The 15446-nt window shown below is 36.5% G+C and overlaps 1 protein-coding gene across 3 annotated transcripts in view; it reads left to right on the top strand.

The window, feature by feature from the left end:
• Positions 1-13851, top strand: part of LOC150086931 (hepatocyte growth factor receptor-like) — a 193660-nt gene extending 179809 nt beyond the window's left edge. For all 3 annotated transcript variants that reach the window (XM_090372829.1, XM_090372831.1, XM_090372830.1), the window contains exons 19-20: positions 6677-6813; positions 13384-13851. In XM_090372829.1, coding sequence (XP_090228955.1) covers positions 6677-6813; positions 13384-13585 — 339 coding nt within the window. In that variant the 3' untranslated portion in view covers positions 13586-13851. The remainder of the gene's footprint in view (positions 1-6676; positions 6814-13383) is intronic.
• The last annotated feature ends 1595 nt before the right edge of the window (positions 13852-15446 follow it).

Below are 15446 nucleotides of genomic sequence, written 5' to 3'. Positions count from 1 at the left end.
TTACGGCCTAATGATTGTGGTGATATTTGGAAATCTTACTAATCAATTTAATCAGATTGTTATCTCTTATTAGCAAGTGTTTTATATAATCTCAGCCCCCCCCCCACCTTCTGGATGAATATATTGGTCTCAAGTTATTATTCCTTTCTTAAATTAGTGGCATTCATAACTATACTGAATTTCACCCATGGGTCGATGATGCTTTAAACACTTTGTCCAAAATGAATCACATTTATTTCCTAAAGCAATATATTTTGCATAATCTTCAACCAAAATTCTCAAGGTAAAAATTATCTGGCATAGTTACCCTTATTAAAGAAAACTTCTTTGGCTATATTAAGTTTAAGCATTACATTTACAGTTTTATAAAAAAAAAAAAAAAAAAAAAGGCAGTTTATGTCAGCACTTTATTATTGTTTCGTGTTTTTTGTTCAAAATGCTATTATCTTTCAAAAGTGTGTGAAAAGTGGACAAATATGCAGAAATTAAAATCTGTTCACATAACACTGTTCTGCATTGAAATAGAAAGAAATGATTTTGGACTCATACAAAAGTACACATACATCAAGAAATAAACTATTTAAACACTTTCGACATCATGATAAATAAGTTCGCACACACACAAGTTCGCACACACACAAGTAGAATTAATCTAAAATAGAATTATGCACAATTCTGCTTTTGTTTAATGCTTTATTACATACAATTGCAGACAATTACAAAAAAAGCATCACTTGACACTTTTATTAGATCTAAAATTTATATCTATGAAAGTAAAAACATCACTTAAAATGCTGAAAAAAAATTCAACTTTTTTAGTCCCCTAAATATTAGGCCTCAAGGTTTAAATTTTAAGAAATGGCCAAAGAGTTTTCACATAACATATCTTTGACTATACAATTGTGTTTATTATTTTATTATACTTTTAGCTACTGTATACTTTTATCACTTTAGCAAGTGTATATTTCTATCTTCAACTGTTGGTTGGTAATTGCAAGAATTTTGCATGAATCCTATTTCTGATTTTTGAGCTTTTTTTTTTACACTGCATTAATATAGGATGTCTATAAATTATTCACCTGATTATGAAGCTCAATTAAAATTTTATTGTAATAGATATTGTAAAATTTATTTTTCTGCACTTAATAAAGCAACTCAAAGAATTTCTTATCACACAACTGCACTTCAGTAAACCTCCACATGGACACCTTTGGTAGCACGTAGAAAGCCAAGATGGCAACAGATTTCATTTAGTATTTTAAAACATCTCTTGAGAAATGGAAGTCACTGCTGTTCAATCCAGTCTTTTAACTCTGTAACATTGTTGACTTTTTTTTTGTATACACCTTGTCCTTATGTAGTCCCATACAAAGAAATCCATAGGAGTGATATCTAGGGAATGAGGTAGCCATGAAATTGGACCATCATGGCCGATCCATTAGTTAGGAAATTTTTTATTGAGGAAATCATGCACCTGCAAGGTCCAGTCTGGTGGTGCCCCATCTTGCTGATAGAGCACATGGCTACATATCTTCCAGCTGAGGTGCAGCATACATTTCGAACATAACTAAGCAATTTGTGGAATTCACTGTTTTCCTGGAAGAAAAATTGACCCAATCACCTGGCTGAAAGACAGTGTGCACAACTTGTTTACCTTGGAACTATCACACTCCTGTTCACAAACTGAGTGGAGATTTTCAGATCCCCATATGTGGCAATTGTGTCTGTTAACTTTACCAGACAGTTGTAATGTTGCTTCATCACTGAAAACGATATTTTCCAGAAAGTACTCATCTTTGTCTGTACGGTTGTGAAAAACAGCAAATTTCTCTTGTTGTGAGAATTAATTTCCTGGAAAATTTGCACTTTTTAAGTATAAAGTTTCAATCTCTTGTGAACTGCCCTGTGAAGTACAGTATTTACTTACAGTATTTGTAGCTGCATGTTTCCTGGCGGATAGATTTTGTAGTACTTTAGGTAAATACATCCTGAATTTCCGAAACTTTATCTGCAGATATTACAGATATCTGTAGATACCTGTAATTACAGATATCTGTAGATATCTGCTGCAGAAAACAACCATCCAATAAATTCACAAAAGTCTTGGTAGTGTGCGACTGACCAATCCACAAGTTCCAGTCTATATCTGGGAAGTTAAAATTCCCCATTATAAGAGAATCTTTATTGCCCCACTTTATTTCTTTGTACAGTTGTTCATTGTACTCATCAGAGTGATTAGGCCTATAACACACTCCTACTCTCAATTTTGCTTTCCCAGTAGTTATGTCACACCAAACTGACTCAGCACTGCACTGTCCACCCATGTCAACTGGATGCTAACATGGGCTTATATCTGTATGACACCACATCTCTGATATTCTGACAATATCTGCCTTTGATGTCTTGACCAATACCTCAAATTCATCAAATTTATTTATAATACTCCTAGCATTGGTGTACATGCAAGTATACATGCACCTATTCTTACTTTTAGTTACCCTAACACAGCCCATGTATTTACTTTTTCCATAATGACTCCCAGTACCTCACTTTCTAGGGTGCTGCTCATTCCAATAGGAGCAGCACAAGAATCACTTTCACCTCTGCCTGCGGCTACTGTTAATCTATTAGTCTGTGATTCCTCCAAGCTAGTAGTTTTCCGACCCACCTTACACTGCCTCGGTAGCATCAGCAAATATTCTTGCACTCTTTCTATTTAAGTGTATCTCATTCCTGTAGAAACAATCTCTCCAGTTTACAAGCACAGACCACGTTGAAAAAAATTCTTCTCCATGAGCCTTGCACAATCTCTCCAGGGCTGAATTGATTGACAATGCTCTCATCATATACTTTCTCCTACTGTGTCTGGGCAGAATTGCTGACACTTTCAAATGTAACCCTAACTTGTAACTAAAAAGTCACAAGTTAGGGTTACATTATAGTCACTGGAGATTTGGTATCCCAGCCAACCACACACATTACTTTCTCCTGCACTTTTGCAGCATTTGCTGGGATCAAGGTTGCCAACCACACAAGAAAAAACTCATTTAGTTACTCTGATAACTGCATCAAATCATTTTGAGATTTTGAGATATGTATTAAGATAAAATTTTAATTGAGCTTCATGATCGGGTGAATAATTTATAGATGCCCTTATGTGTATTACATTAAATTTATAAAATAATTTATAATATAAATTTTTAAATAAATGAAAAATATTAAAGAATTATTGTTATCTGCAGTTATGCTTGATAGATGATTTTATTATATTACTTTATTACACATGACTTTATTACTATTACTTTGTTACTATTACTTTATTACATATACAGAAGTAGTTGGAAACTTTGGTAAAAAATTGGCACCAAAATTTCCTGCCACTTCTGATCATGAAATCTCCTGAATTGCTCATTGATTAAAAAAAATTAAATATGCCTGCTTAATTACTATGAACAAATTATAATGAATGATCAAATGATAACTTTATCATAATCATTTTTTGTTATTGCTTGTGTCATTATCAGAATGACATAAACAATAACTTTACTTAAGATATTAAAACCACTAAACTTTACACAAAAACAAACCCACTTAGTATTGTGCAAAAAATGTGGTTGCTACTGCAATTAGTGCATGTTCCCTAATCACTCAGTGTATGGTGATTTTTATAGATTCAAAAAAAAAAGTGATTTTTGCTCTTTTCAAACTTTAATTTACCCTTTGCAGTTGCTTAAAGTAAGGGAATGCTTTGTTTTGAGCTTAATGGTTGAAATCAAGCACTTTTTTGACATTCTGTGAGAGAACAATCATTTGATTTTGTGGCACATTAGAATGGTTTTCATATATACAGGGTCCTCAAAAATATGTTACCTACCTACCTACCCCCCCCTTAGGGGAGGTAGGTAACATATAAAGGAATGTGAATCGCATAGTAACCCATAACCGGAAACGTCACTTAAATTGGTAGACGGCGCTGTTCATCAGTTTGCAAGAGGGAAAATTTCTGGTTTACTCATTCAAGCAGTAGTCGCTGCACGAAGAGCATGCATCGATATATGAACTTTGAGCTGGCAGACATGCACGTAGTGTATGGATTAGCAGAGGGCAATGGACGAGCTGCTCAACGAATTTATGGAGAACGCTTCCCAGACAGACATGTACCGGACCACCGTTTGTTTGCACATGTGCATCAAAATTTGTGCGATTATGGGCCATTTAGAGGTAACAGGAGTAGTATGGGCAGACCACGTTCAACGCGAACTCCCGCCATGGAAGAAAGTGTGTTGAATGCCATCCAGAATAATCCTACTACCAGCACACGTGCCGTTGCCTCTGCTTTAGGAGTGTCTCATTGCAGTGTACAGCGTGTCTGGCACGACGATTCCTTACACCCCTTTCATCTCCAAATAGTTCAGTTACTGCTCCCCCCAAGATCATCCTGCACGTGTGGCTTTTGCACAGTGGTTTCTCCAAGAAAGTGTTCAAGACTTGAATTTTCCAGCCTATGTTTTGTTCACGGATGAGGCTTATTTCACTCGGGAAGACGTATTCAATCAGCACAATGCTCATGTGTGGGCTCATGACAACCCACACGGTGTGCGCCCCAATGCGGCACAACATCACTTCGCAATAAATGTGAGGGCAGGTATGGTCGGTGACTGCTTAGTCGGCCCATACCTGTTACCATCCCGCATGAACTCCACTAAATATCGGATCTTTCTTGAACAAGTTCTACCAGGGTTACTTGATGATGTTCCAGCAAATGTGAGATGCCACATTTGGTTTCAACATGACGGGGCACCTGCCCATTATGGAAGGTGTGTTCGTGACCATTTGAACAGGCGTTTTGGGTGTCGATGGATTAGCCGTGGTGGACTGTTGTCTGGCCCCCACACTCACCTGATTAATCGAGCCTTGATTTCTTTCTGTGGGGGGCCCTCAAATCTATCATGTATGAATCGCCTGTGGAGATGTAAATGGATCTTATGGTGAGACTTGTCTGCGCTGCTGCTACTGTCAAAGAAACTCCAGGTGTGTTCGATAGTGTCCGCCAATCCATGCTGTGTCGGTGTCATGCATGCATTGCGTCTCATGGTGGAACCTTCGAGCATCTGTTGTAACATCATGAAATGCATCCATCTCGTACTCCATTGTTAATATTATGTCAAATAAATGTTTGCCACTAATTACTGTCTTGTGTCATTTCTGCTTCTTGTGCCTCTGCTACTACTTTCCCGTGACGTTTCCGGTTATGGGTTCCTATGCGATTCACATTCCTTTAGATGTTACCTACCTCACCTAAATGTTTGTACCAATATTTTTGAGACACACTGTATAAGCTCCTGAAATTGAATTATTTTACTGACAGCACTACTCCCAGTACTAAATATCCTGATAAATTCTGGTTGTTGTTGCTATTATTAGTGGTTTTATAGTGCAATGGCAGCTAAAGGCTAATATGTGCTAAACAATGGTAGGAAATAAATTCTAGATTTGAACAATTGGATGATAGCTTCTCATTTAAGAGATGTGTATAAAACTAAAGGTTTTAATGACACTAAATCAGCAACAAAATCCAAAAATCAAGACTTACAGAACAAACAAAGTGAAATTTCTTCTCTGCATTCAGAATATTTGGATTATATTATGGATTCTAAGAAATCTACTGTAGTTTGTAAGTTTTTTTTTTTTTATTAGTTGTTGGCGCATCGACTTCTGTGGCCATAATGCACCTTCCAAAGTTTTGCATTTTTTACTCTGATCCAAGCCCGAGGCGGGATTCGAACCCTAATGACTTTGGGTTGCCAGGCAGGCACTTTACCCACCTGGCTAGCCCAGTCTGCAGTTTATAAGTAATTTATTCTGCATACATAGCATTTTAATTATTAATTACCCGTGTTTATGATATATAGAATAAAGAATTAGCATCCATTAAAATAAAAAGTCCTGTGAGTTTAAAATTTTATGTCTGTCAGATATTTTTCATTACTGAAGAATTTATAAGTTCAGCGATTAAATTTTCATTGGCTTTAATATGCCAGAAGATTATTATAATGCAAAAAATATTTAATTTAGACTCACATGTGAATAAAGCTTAGTGTAGTAATTCATCTCAGCAAACAATCAATATTTAGTACAAAGGTTTTGTGGCAGATAATTTTAATCTGTTAGTTAAATTTTCCTGTATATTTTCTCTTATGATAATTTTAGACCTGTCATTTGAGTTTGTCTGTTGGAGTGCTGATGACAGTCCAAAAGCAGGTCATCTCAGAAAGCACTTTTGATACTTGTTTCTGGATGGTCCTTGCAAATAAATGGAAATTCTTAATTATTCAGTTCACCATATTAATAAATGGAAATTAAAGTGACAATTCTGTTTCCAAGTAGGAAAGGATTTTATACCACTGAGATGCCAGCATTGCCCTCCACAACTTCAGCACAGTTAAATGTGTGTGATTGACATGGTGACCTAAGTAATTAGGTCAGTGAAATTCAAATTTTTATATATAACCTGGTTTTGGCGCATTATAGCCTTAGTTGCTAATGCGCCAATAAAACCCAACAACCAACCAACCAACCAACCAAATGTGTGTGTTTTGTTGTTGCAGTATATTTTAGATGATAAAAATATATATATACATATGTATATATAATGCAAAGTTAATTGTTTTTACAGTGGTCGTATGGAGTGGTACTGTGGGAATTAATGACACGTGGAGTAACTCCTTATCCTGATGTTGATAATTGGGACATCTTGCAATATCTGAAACAAGGGCGCCGTATGCCTCAGCCCTCCTACTGTCCTGATTTACTGTGAGTTTTAAGAATTGCTACATAAATTCTTTTCCCTTGTTACTAAATCTTATTTTCACTAAAAATAAATTACATTATACTAATTATTATAATATATAATATTTTAATTATATATTTTTATTAATCCGTAATTTTTGATATTTTACAGCACAAGAAACATGAAAAATTAATTAAAATCTTAATTTTCTGTTTTAGATTGGATTCCTAGGATTTTCAATTGGTTTCATCGCCTGGTTACAGAACTCTGCAGCATAATTTTGATTATGCAGTTCATCCTTTTGTTTGTTGGAACTGCGGAGTGATTATTTTTCCATCTTTGGCATTCAGAGTTCAGAATAATTAAAGTTGTCATATATGAAAGTAACCGTTTTGAGTTTGTTACAGTGACATTTTATTGTTGTCTCAGTAGCTATGACTATATGCAGTGTATTTTCTTCCTCCAGTTTTAAAAGATGTCTGTGACAACTGGCTTGCATCTGAGCATTTGGTGTTCAGCCGAAAGTTTGTTGTTGGCAACTTTAATTTGCCTTTTCCCATATCACAGATTTTATGGGACAATATTTTTGACAAAATGAAAGCTTTTAAATTTTGTAGGTTATATTTCACTGCAAACATTTATATAATTAATTTACCAGTGATAGGCATAAATTTTTGGCCTTCAAAGTATCCTCACATTAGCTCAGAGAAATGATCTTAATGTTTGTTTGAAATATAAACCCACAACTACTTTTCTGTGTAGAGATGCATGACCCAGTATTAATGGTTAAAGATACACCATTAACCACTAATAACTTTTACATGTTTAATTGAAAAAATTTTTCTTCCATTCATCACTTGGCGGCGCCTCCGTAGCCAGGTGGGCAGGAGCAGCAGTGCGTAGCACACGCTTCTTGATTAGACCGGGGTTCGAGCCTGTGACCACCAAATATGGAACATGCGGAAAGGTCAGGGAATGATCACCGCATATCCCCGGAGCAATATGGCCTTAGTTGCTAATGCTCCTAAAAACCAAATAACAAACAAACAATCATCACTTGGCTGCTTACTTGGTCCTTGAGGCTGTCACAGACTTTCTCTCAGGTATGTCAAGCTGGGTTGCTACCTGGGAGTCTTAAACACCGATGAAACTGATATATGGCACCTCCATAGCCAGGTGGACAGGAGCAGCAGTGTGTACCACACACTTCTTGATTAGATCAGGATTCGAGCCTGTGCCCACCAGATACGGAAGATGCGGAAAGGTCAGGGAATCACCACCACATATCCCCCCCCGGAGCAATATGGCCTTAGTTGCTAATGCTCCTAAAAACCAAATAACAAACAACGAAACTGATATTCAGGTGACATTCAAGCCAATTAGACCAAATTTCAGCAAAGTCTGGTCATTCTCTGGCAACTAAATAGTCTGTTGCACCTTCACAATAGTGGAGACTATTAGTAACCTAGAGTATAACCCGCCATGTGCAAGTCCTGAAATATGGCACTTACTGGAGGTAACCACCCAGGTGCAAACCAATGTAAGAAGGGGTTGAGGTGTGGTGTCCACACCACACGGTATAATGTTGCCCCCCCCAATGTTACCAGGCAGTGCTAGGTGGTAGATAACTCATCAACTGGTACAGTAGCACTACTTTGTTTATTGGAGGCTTGAAGTGGTGGAACCCATGTTTAGTCTCCAGAGAAGCTCCGGCAGCCCCCCCGCCCATCTCTTCCATCATACAGTATGATTGATGTCTTTTGAGGGATGGACATCAGGGCAAGGTCCAATCTTCCCTACATTTCAATGGTAGAGTTCTAAAACATTGTTCACAGGTTGGCTGCTAGATAGTCCAATAGACTGAACCTATTGGTAACTCTCTAGTAGGCTTCTGTATCAGCTAGTGTATAATCTCATTGTTGGTGTTCTGCCAGATAGTGACTGGAGGGAGTCTGAGTATTTGGGGGAGGGGGACATTGTCGAGGCCACATTATGTCAAGATGCTGGGTATATTCTTGCTGTGTGTATGCCTATCCAAAATCTTCATTACAGCATGTCTTCCCTACCTTTTATTACTATTGAATAGTGAAACTATTAGAACAAACTTATCTGTGAAAAGATCTAAACCTTCCAAACACTTCCTCATTCATTTTAAAAATATATGTGGGCTCAGTTCCAATGTCAGTGATGTCCATTTCCACTTACAGTCTGCCAAACCACACATAGTTTTTCTAATAGAATCCCAGTTATTGGTTGATTCAACCACTTCTCATCTCAGTTGCCGTAAATTATTCACTGCATGATTCCTTTCACTTCAAAGGTGGTACTTTTTCATATGTCCACTCTGATATTCTATCTCAGAGACTCAATAATTTGAAATCTACTCATTTTGATCTTCTCTGGCTTGAAATCTCTCTCTCTGTCTCATTCTGTCAAATTCATCTGTTGCCTTTATCGTTCTTCCAACTTGACAAATCACTTGGAACTCTTTGACTTCCTCTCTTTGCAATTTTACTTTATCCAGTCCAGTTTGCCTAACAGTAATGTAATTTTCCTTGATGATTTTAATGTTCACAACTCCAGCTGGCTTCCGTTTTCTAGTCACACGGACCCAGCTGGTCGAGATGCTGATGGTCTAGACACAATCAAATATCTCTATTAGAGATTACCCTGAATTCTAATCTGTCTTGGCATAACCACATCACAAATATTGCTTCCTCTGCATTTAAAAGACTGGGTTTTCTCTTTCATTTAGGTGTTACACTTTTCTTCCAAACAGCTGCTCACTGTACACAAATTCAAAATCCGCCCTATTGTGGAATATTGTTTCCAGATCTAGAGCAATGCCCCCAAAACCTCTTTCAGGTTTAAAGATTCCATTTAAAGGAGGGCAGTTAGGTTAATTAATGACTTGTCTCTCCTCTCACTATGTCATAGATATTCTCTTTCTGCTGCATGCCTTTTATATAGATAATTCCACAGGCACTGTTCTTGGCTTTAGTTTTAAATAAATAGGGGATTTTCTTTTTTGTTGATGCTATTTATATTAAAACAATAATATTAATATTATTGTCTGTAACGTAAGTATGAGTACATGCTTTGAAGGCCCAAAAAGTAGGTCAATCACACAAAGAAAGGAACTCATAAAGTGTCCCAAATAAGAAAATGGAAGAAAAGATATGTATGGTATTCAAGTTATTGAAAGCTTTTACTTTAGCATCATTACCTTCTGTGTACGCAAGACTGGATCAGCGGGCACCTCCGTAGCCAGATGGGAAGGAGCAGCAGTGCGTAGCACACACCTCTTGATTAGACTGAGGTTCGAGCCCGTCACCACCAAATACAGAGGATGCAGAAAGGTCAAGGGAATGACCACCGCATATTCCCGGAGCAATATGGCCTTAGTTGCTAATGCTCCTAAAAACCAAATAACAACAAACAAACAAACTGGATCAGCATATTTATTGAGTTTTTTCTAGATGCTGTTTTTTGCTGATATTGTGTTAGCCGACAATTCAGCTGCTATTTTTTACCATGTCTCTTTGGCATACACTGTTTTAAAAAACAGTAAAAGAAGCTTTCCAGCTAAAGAAGTTTTTTATGTAGTCAGCCCAGATCGACAAAGAATTTTTAAATTGAAATTTGTCAATAGTTCTCTCACAAATTTTGTGTAAACAGATGTATATGTGAATTATCTTGCAAGTCTTCGTTTCAGCAAGCAATCTGTTGGCATATTCATAGGATCAGTTTTATTCTGTTTTTCATAGACAATCATACAAGCTGAAAAAAAAATGAAAAAGTACCGTATTTGATGGTACTTTTTGTTGTCATTCAGTTCTCATTCAGTCGCCAGGAATGACAACTACCTGCATATTTAATTCCTTCACCCTCTTTTTAATGACTACTTCAGTTCTATGGGCTCTGAACTGGTCCCAAAAGAGAAGAGATGGTTTCCTTAAGAGACCACCAGGACGCCTTGCCCATATTTTTTTGGAGCCATAAATTCATTCCATATTCATTCATCCATCCTTTTGGATGAATATGAACAGTTTTCCTTTTAAATATTAAAAATGGTGGTAGTTTTGTGCCATCAGTACAGCAGGCCAAAACTACTGTGTAATGTGTTTTCTCTTACCCAGTGGTTTTATTGACACTGTTTTAGGCCGTTTGATATTCACAGTTTTGTTGGATGGTGCATCAAAAGTTAGTGGGATCTCGTCCATATTTCCTATTTGGCCAAGTTTAAAAGAAGTTAATTTTCGTGCCTTTATTACAAATTTATGGAATTCCAGTATTTTTTCCTAATAATCTGCTGGTAATTTTTGTGAAATTGATGTTTTTATGTGCATTGATAAACCATGCCTTTGCATGAATCGGTAACACCAACCTTCTGTTCCCGAAAAATTTGGAATTCCTCATCCTTCTGCTAATATCCCGGCTTTTATGCATAATCATTTTGGTAGAAACGCTTCTTCCTAAATTCCTTTCACCTACTACCCACTTTTTCACATCTTCTTCAAGTTCTGGCCAATGTGGGGTGGGATGAAGAAAGTTATGCTTACGTTTTTTAGCAGCTTGAAGTTCTTTTTCTTGCTTCCGCTGGACACATAATTTTTTCTGTAGGCAATGGTCCAAAAAACCTTTCCGCAGCTCTGTTACCATGTTTACTTATGTGATCTATTACGTTTAGTTTATATACAATAGTGTAACTCAATCTCTTTTCTCCTGCAGCTATTTTCTGAGGGTAAAATATTTTAAAATAATGTCAAACACCAAGATTAAACAGTATTGTTACGAAACGGGGTTCTGATTAAAAACAACTGGTATACAGTTGACACTGTTTTTTATTTTGTTTTAAGTTACCCACAATGATTACAATTCAATGTCGTGATTATAGTCACTTCACACATAATTAAAGTACATTACCGTATGACATAATTTGGCCACAGCAGCCTTTGTGTCGATAAACCCAATAGCAACAACTCTACTGTATATGGAGACACACTTAGCATCACAAAAACCCACACAGAACTGGCCTGCCACTTTTTAAAAGATCGGCGAACTATTGGGAAACCTGAAGAAGAATCTTGAAGCTTCCATCACCTTCTAAGGCTTTTCCTGTGTTCCCTGGCTTTCGAAACTTCTTGGAACTGATTCCAAACAACTCTGCAAGTTCAAAAGTACCCTAGGGTGTCCCATTATCCTTAAGAAACAAAAATATTCTGATTGAACAGCGAAATATAACCTGCTCATTCACCCCAATGCTGATGAGGGAGGACTCACTTCCACATATAGGACACAGGGTAATTTTTCAAGGCATTTTTTTGGAAAAAAAAGTGCGTCTTATATGCTGCCAAATACGGTATATGTATTGCTGCAAATTCTGGTAACAAAGTAATAAAATTAGTCAAAGCAGAGGCTTAGAGAGATTGCGCAAGGCTAAGGGGTAAAATTTTTCTTGGTATGATCATCTGTGCTTGTTAACAGAGAAGGGTATTTTTATAGAGATGAGATAGAATACACTTAAATAGAAAGTGTGAAGGAATATTTGGGGATTCTGTCAAGGTAGTGTTAGGTGGATTGTAAAACTGCTAGTTTTGGGGGAGGGATATACAAACTAATAGTTTAATGGCAGCTGCAAGCAGAGGCAAAATTGATTCTTACACTGCCTGTATCGGATTGCTCTTTTACAGGCATATTAGGAGTTATGCAGATATTCAAATAATTGCAAATGAGTACTCAGACTAACTGCATATGGAAACAATAGAAATCTATTATTACAGAAGATAGATAAATTTAACATACTACTGATATTAAGGAAGAGATGATAATTAAAGGGGAGTTGCCAAGGTTTTGAAGACCTCTTTACTGTCATCTTCTGGGTTAGAAGAAAAACAAAAGGAATGGGGAGAAAAATGTATTAAGCAGATAGAATTAATGAAATTGCTTCTAATTTACAAATTTAAAGTTGGTGTGAAAACCAGGTAAACAGCTTGCCAGTAAACAAAATTTATAAGTACAATGCTTACTCTCACGGGCCTGGTATCAGGTTTACAAGGTACAGTGCTGACTGACCACCACAAGGTTTACATGCAATTTGATTTCTACAGTCCCCAAGGAACAAAGGCTATTGTCCAAAGGCTTGTATTTGTTGGCTCTGGATATGGGGCTCCAATACAAGAGGTCCAACCTTGAGGCCTAGTTGAAGGAGGCATCTGGGGCTTCGAGTTGAACTGGCACCAATAAGCAAAAAGGAAGAATGACATCCGTAGCAGATAGCAAAGTGTATCTGTTGTTGTTGTGTGATCACCGAAGGACTGACTTGTATCCACCAGGCTTTCACAAACTTCCTTGTGTTTTTTGTTATGGACAACTGTTATGATGTGGTGGCTGCTGCATGTTCTGATATGCATTAAAGAGCAAACATCTCTACTCATGGGGACCATATAAAGTCCACATGGGGTCTGATATAAAGAGTGTCTCTGTTTTGGGGTAACTGTATCTTTAGCAGTTATGTATAATAAAGATGGTTTATTCTTATTATCATTTGATCAAACAAATAATTATATAAAGAATTATTTTATTTTTTATAGCTATCAGATCATGATGAAATGTTGGTCAGAGGATCCAAGGAAGCGGCCTGCATTTTCTGAACTAGAAGAAAATGTTCAAGGTGTAATAACTAAACTAGCCCAAAAAAGCAAGCAGCGGCATGTGGGATTAAATGTTACTTACGTTAATTATCCACAGTCAGCATGTCATAGTTCAAATTTTGAAGATGGTCAAACTTTATAGCAGCATGTTAAATTTCACCTTGTAAAATAAGCATTTCATTGTTCATCCTCGAATGGATAAACTAGAGTGATATGATACCATTTTGTACAGTCCACTTCATTTTATTACTGTGATTTAACTTTTATAGCATGTAACATCGTTCATCACTGAAGGTCTCAATCATTGTCTCCATTCATCTAATAGTGACATCTGTTTTTATATATTGTTCATGCAATTGTACATTAATGTAGTTTGTGTATAACTTAATCAACGTTCATTTTAATGTATTAATATTATTTCATACTTGCTGTGTAGTGTGTATTGTAATGCAAATGTGATATACTGAAAATTCATGTTGTTTTTTTTTTAAAAATCCATCACTTTTTAAACGGATTGAAAGTAAACTTAAGTGAGTTTTTCAAGAATAATTTACAATACAGTAAAATCCCATAATAACAAAACTTCTCGGGGGAGAGGGGGCATGAATCATTGTGTCAAAATTTGGTTCCTATGAATATCATTAAAAATTATTTTAAAAGCAACATTATTCATTAAGTAAATTCTGCTGCACTTTTCAAATATATGGTAGTAGTAACATCCACTTTATTTTACTTAAATATTGACTTTAACATCAATAATTAATTTTAAAAAATGCACTACAAAAGAAAAAATATTGTTCAGAGAGCATTAGCATTAGTAGAGGCATATGATGCAAGAAAGCAAGCTTATAAAGCCTCAGCCAAAAAAAAAAAAAAAAACACCTCCCCATTTCACCCATTCACTCACTCCAAATGTTTGTCTAGTTCTGCTTTGAACTTAAGTCATTGACTTCCACTATAACAGATGGAAGTTTGTTCCAACTATCAACCAGCCGCTGGCTAAAGGAATATTTCTGCACATCTATTATATGGTTGTCTTTCCTCAGTTTGAATTTATGTCCCTCAGGTGAGTAATCTGAGCAAGAGGGAGAATCCAATCAGCATTGAGCTTGCTCAATCCATTTAAGTCCTTATACACCTCAATTAGATCACCTCGCAAGTGCCTAGTCTCCAGATGCTGCATTGCAGAACTTAAGCTTTTCTTGGTAACAGAAACCCTTTGTTCCACTCACCAATCTTATTCCCTTCTCTGTATTCGTTCCAGCAGCTCTATGTAATTCCTAAAATGAGGCCTCCAGACCTGTATGCAGTAATCAAGGTGTGGCCTGACCATTGCCTTATATAAGGGGACAATCACCTCCTTATCCCTGCTAGCAAATTTCCTGTATATCATTGACAAGACACCATGAGCTATTCTTGCAGCCTGTTTGCACTGTCAGAAAACTTCATATCTGATTGTACAATTACCTCCAGGTTCTTTTCATTCTCTACTGTCCAGTTAGTACTTTACTCTGGAGTTACTGCTACCCTTATGCAGTACAGTCAGTCCTCGTATAACACGTGTTTACACTACACGAATTCGATCATACACGATTTATAAATAGGGGGACGATATCTTATATAACACGAACCGAATTCGCTTATGCATGATTCGCCTTTGTGTTTACAAGAAATGGCAGTTGAATGTGGAATCACCCCAACTGAACGCAACACGATAGGAATGAAGAGAAGATTCTGAAAATGTATTTTTTTATATTGAAGGGGAAACACATTTCACCATAATAATGTAAAAACCAACACAATTCCAGTTATCGGTATAATCGCAAATGCAATTAGATCGAGTTTACTACCAGTTTATAACAGATTCCACTTTCAGAAACGCAACTGGAAATTGTTTTTATTGTTTTATGGTAGTAACCCCTAGAAATGTGCTTTAGTAAAATGTGAGGTGTTAATAGTTTATCTCTGCCTTTACAGTGTTGTTTATTCAGTTGTTACACGCG

This window comes from Mastigoproctus giganteus, chromosome 4 (genome assembly GCF_048544385.1).
Source record: "Mastigoproctus giganteus isolate SK-2022 chromosome 4, ASM4854438v1, whole genome shotgun sequence".
Lineage (NCBI taxonomy): Eukaryota > Metazoa > Arthropoda > Arachnida > Uropygi > Thelyphonidae > Mastigoproctus > Mastigoproctus giganteus.
The sequence above is the reverse complement of the archived record's forward strand: the minus strand, read 5'-3'. Positions and strand labels throughout refer to the sequence as shown.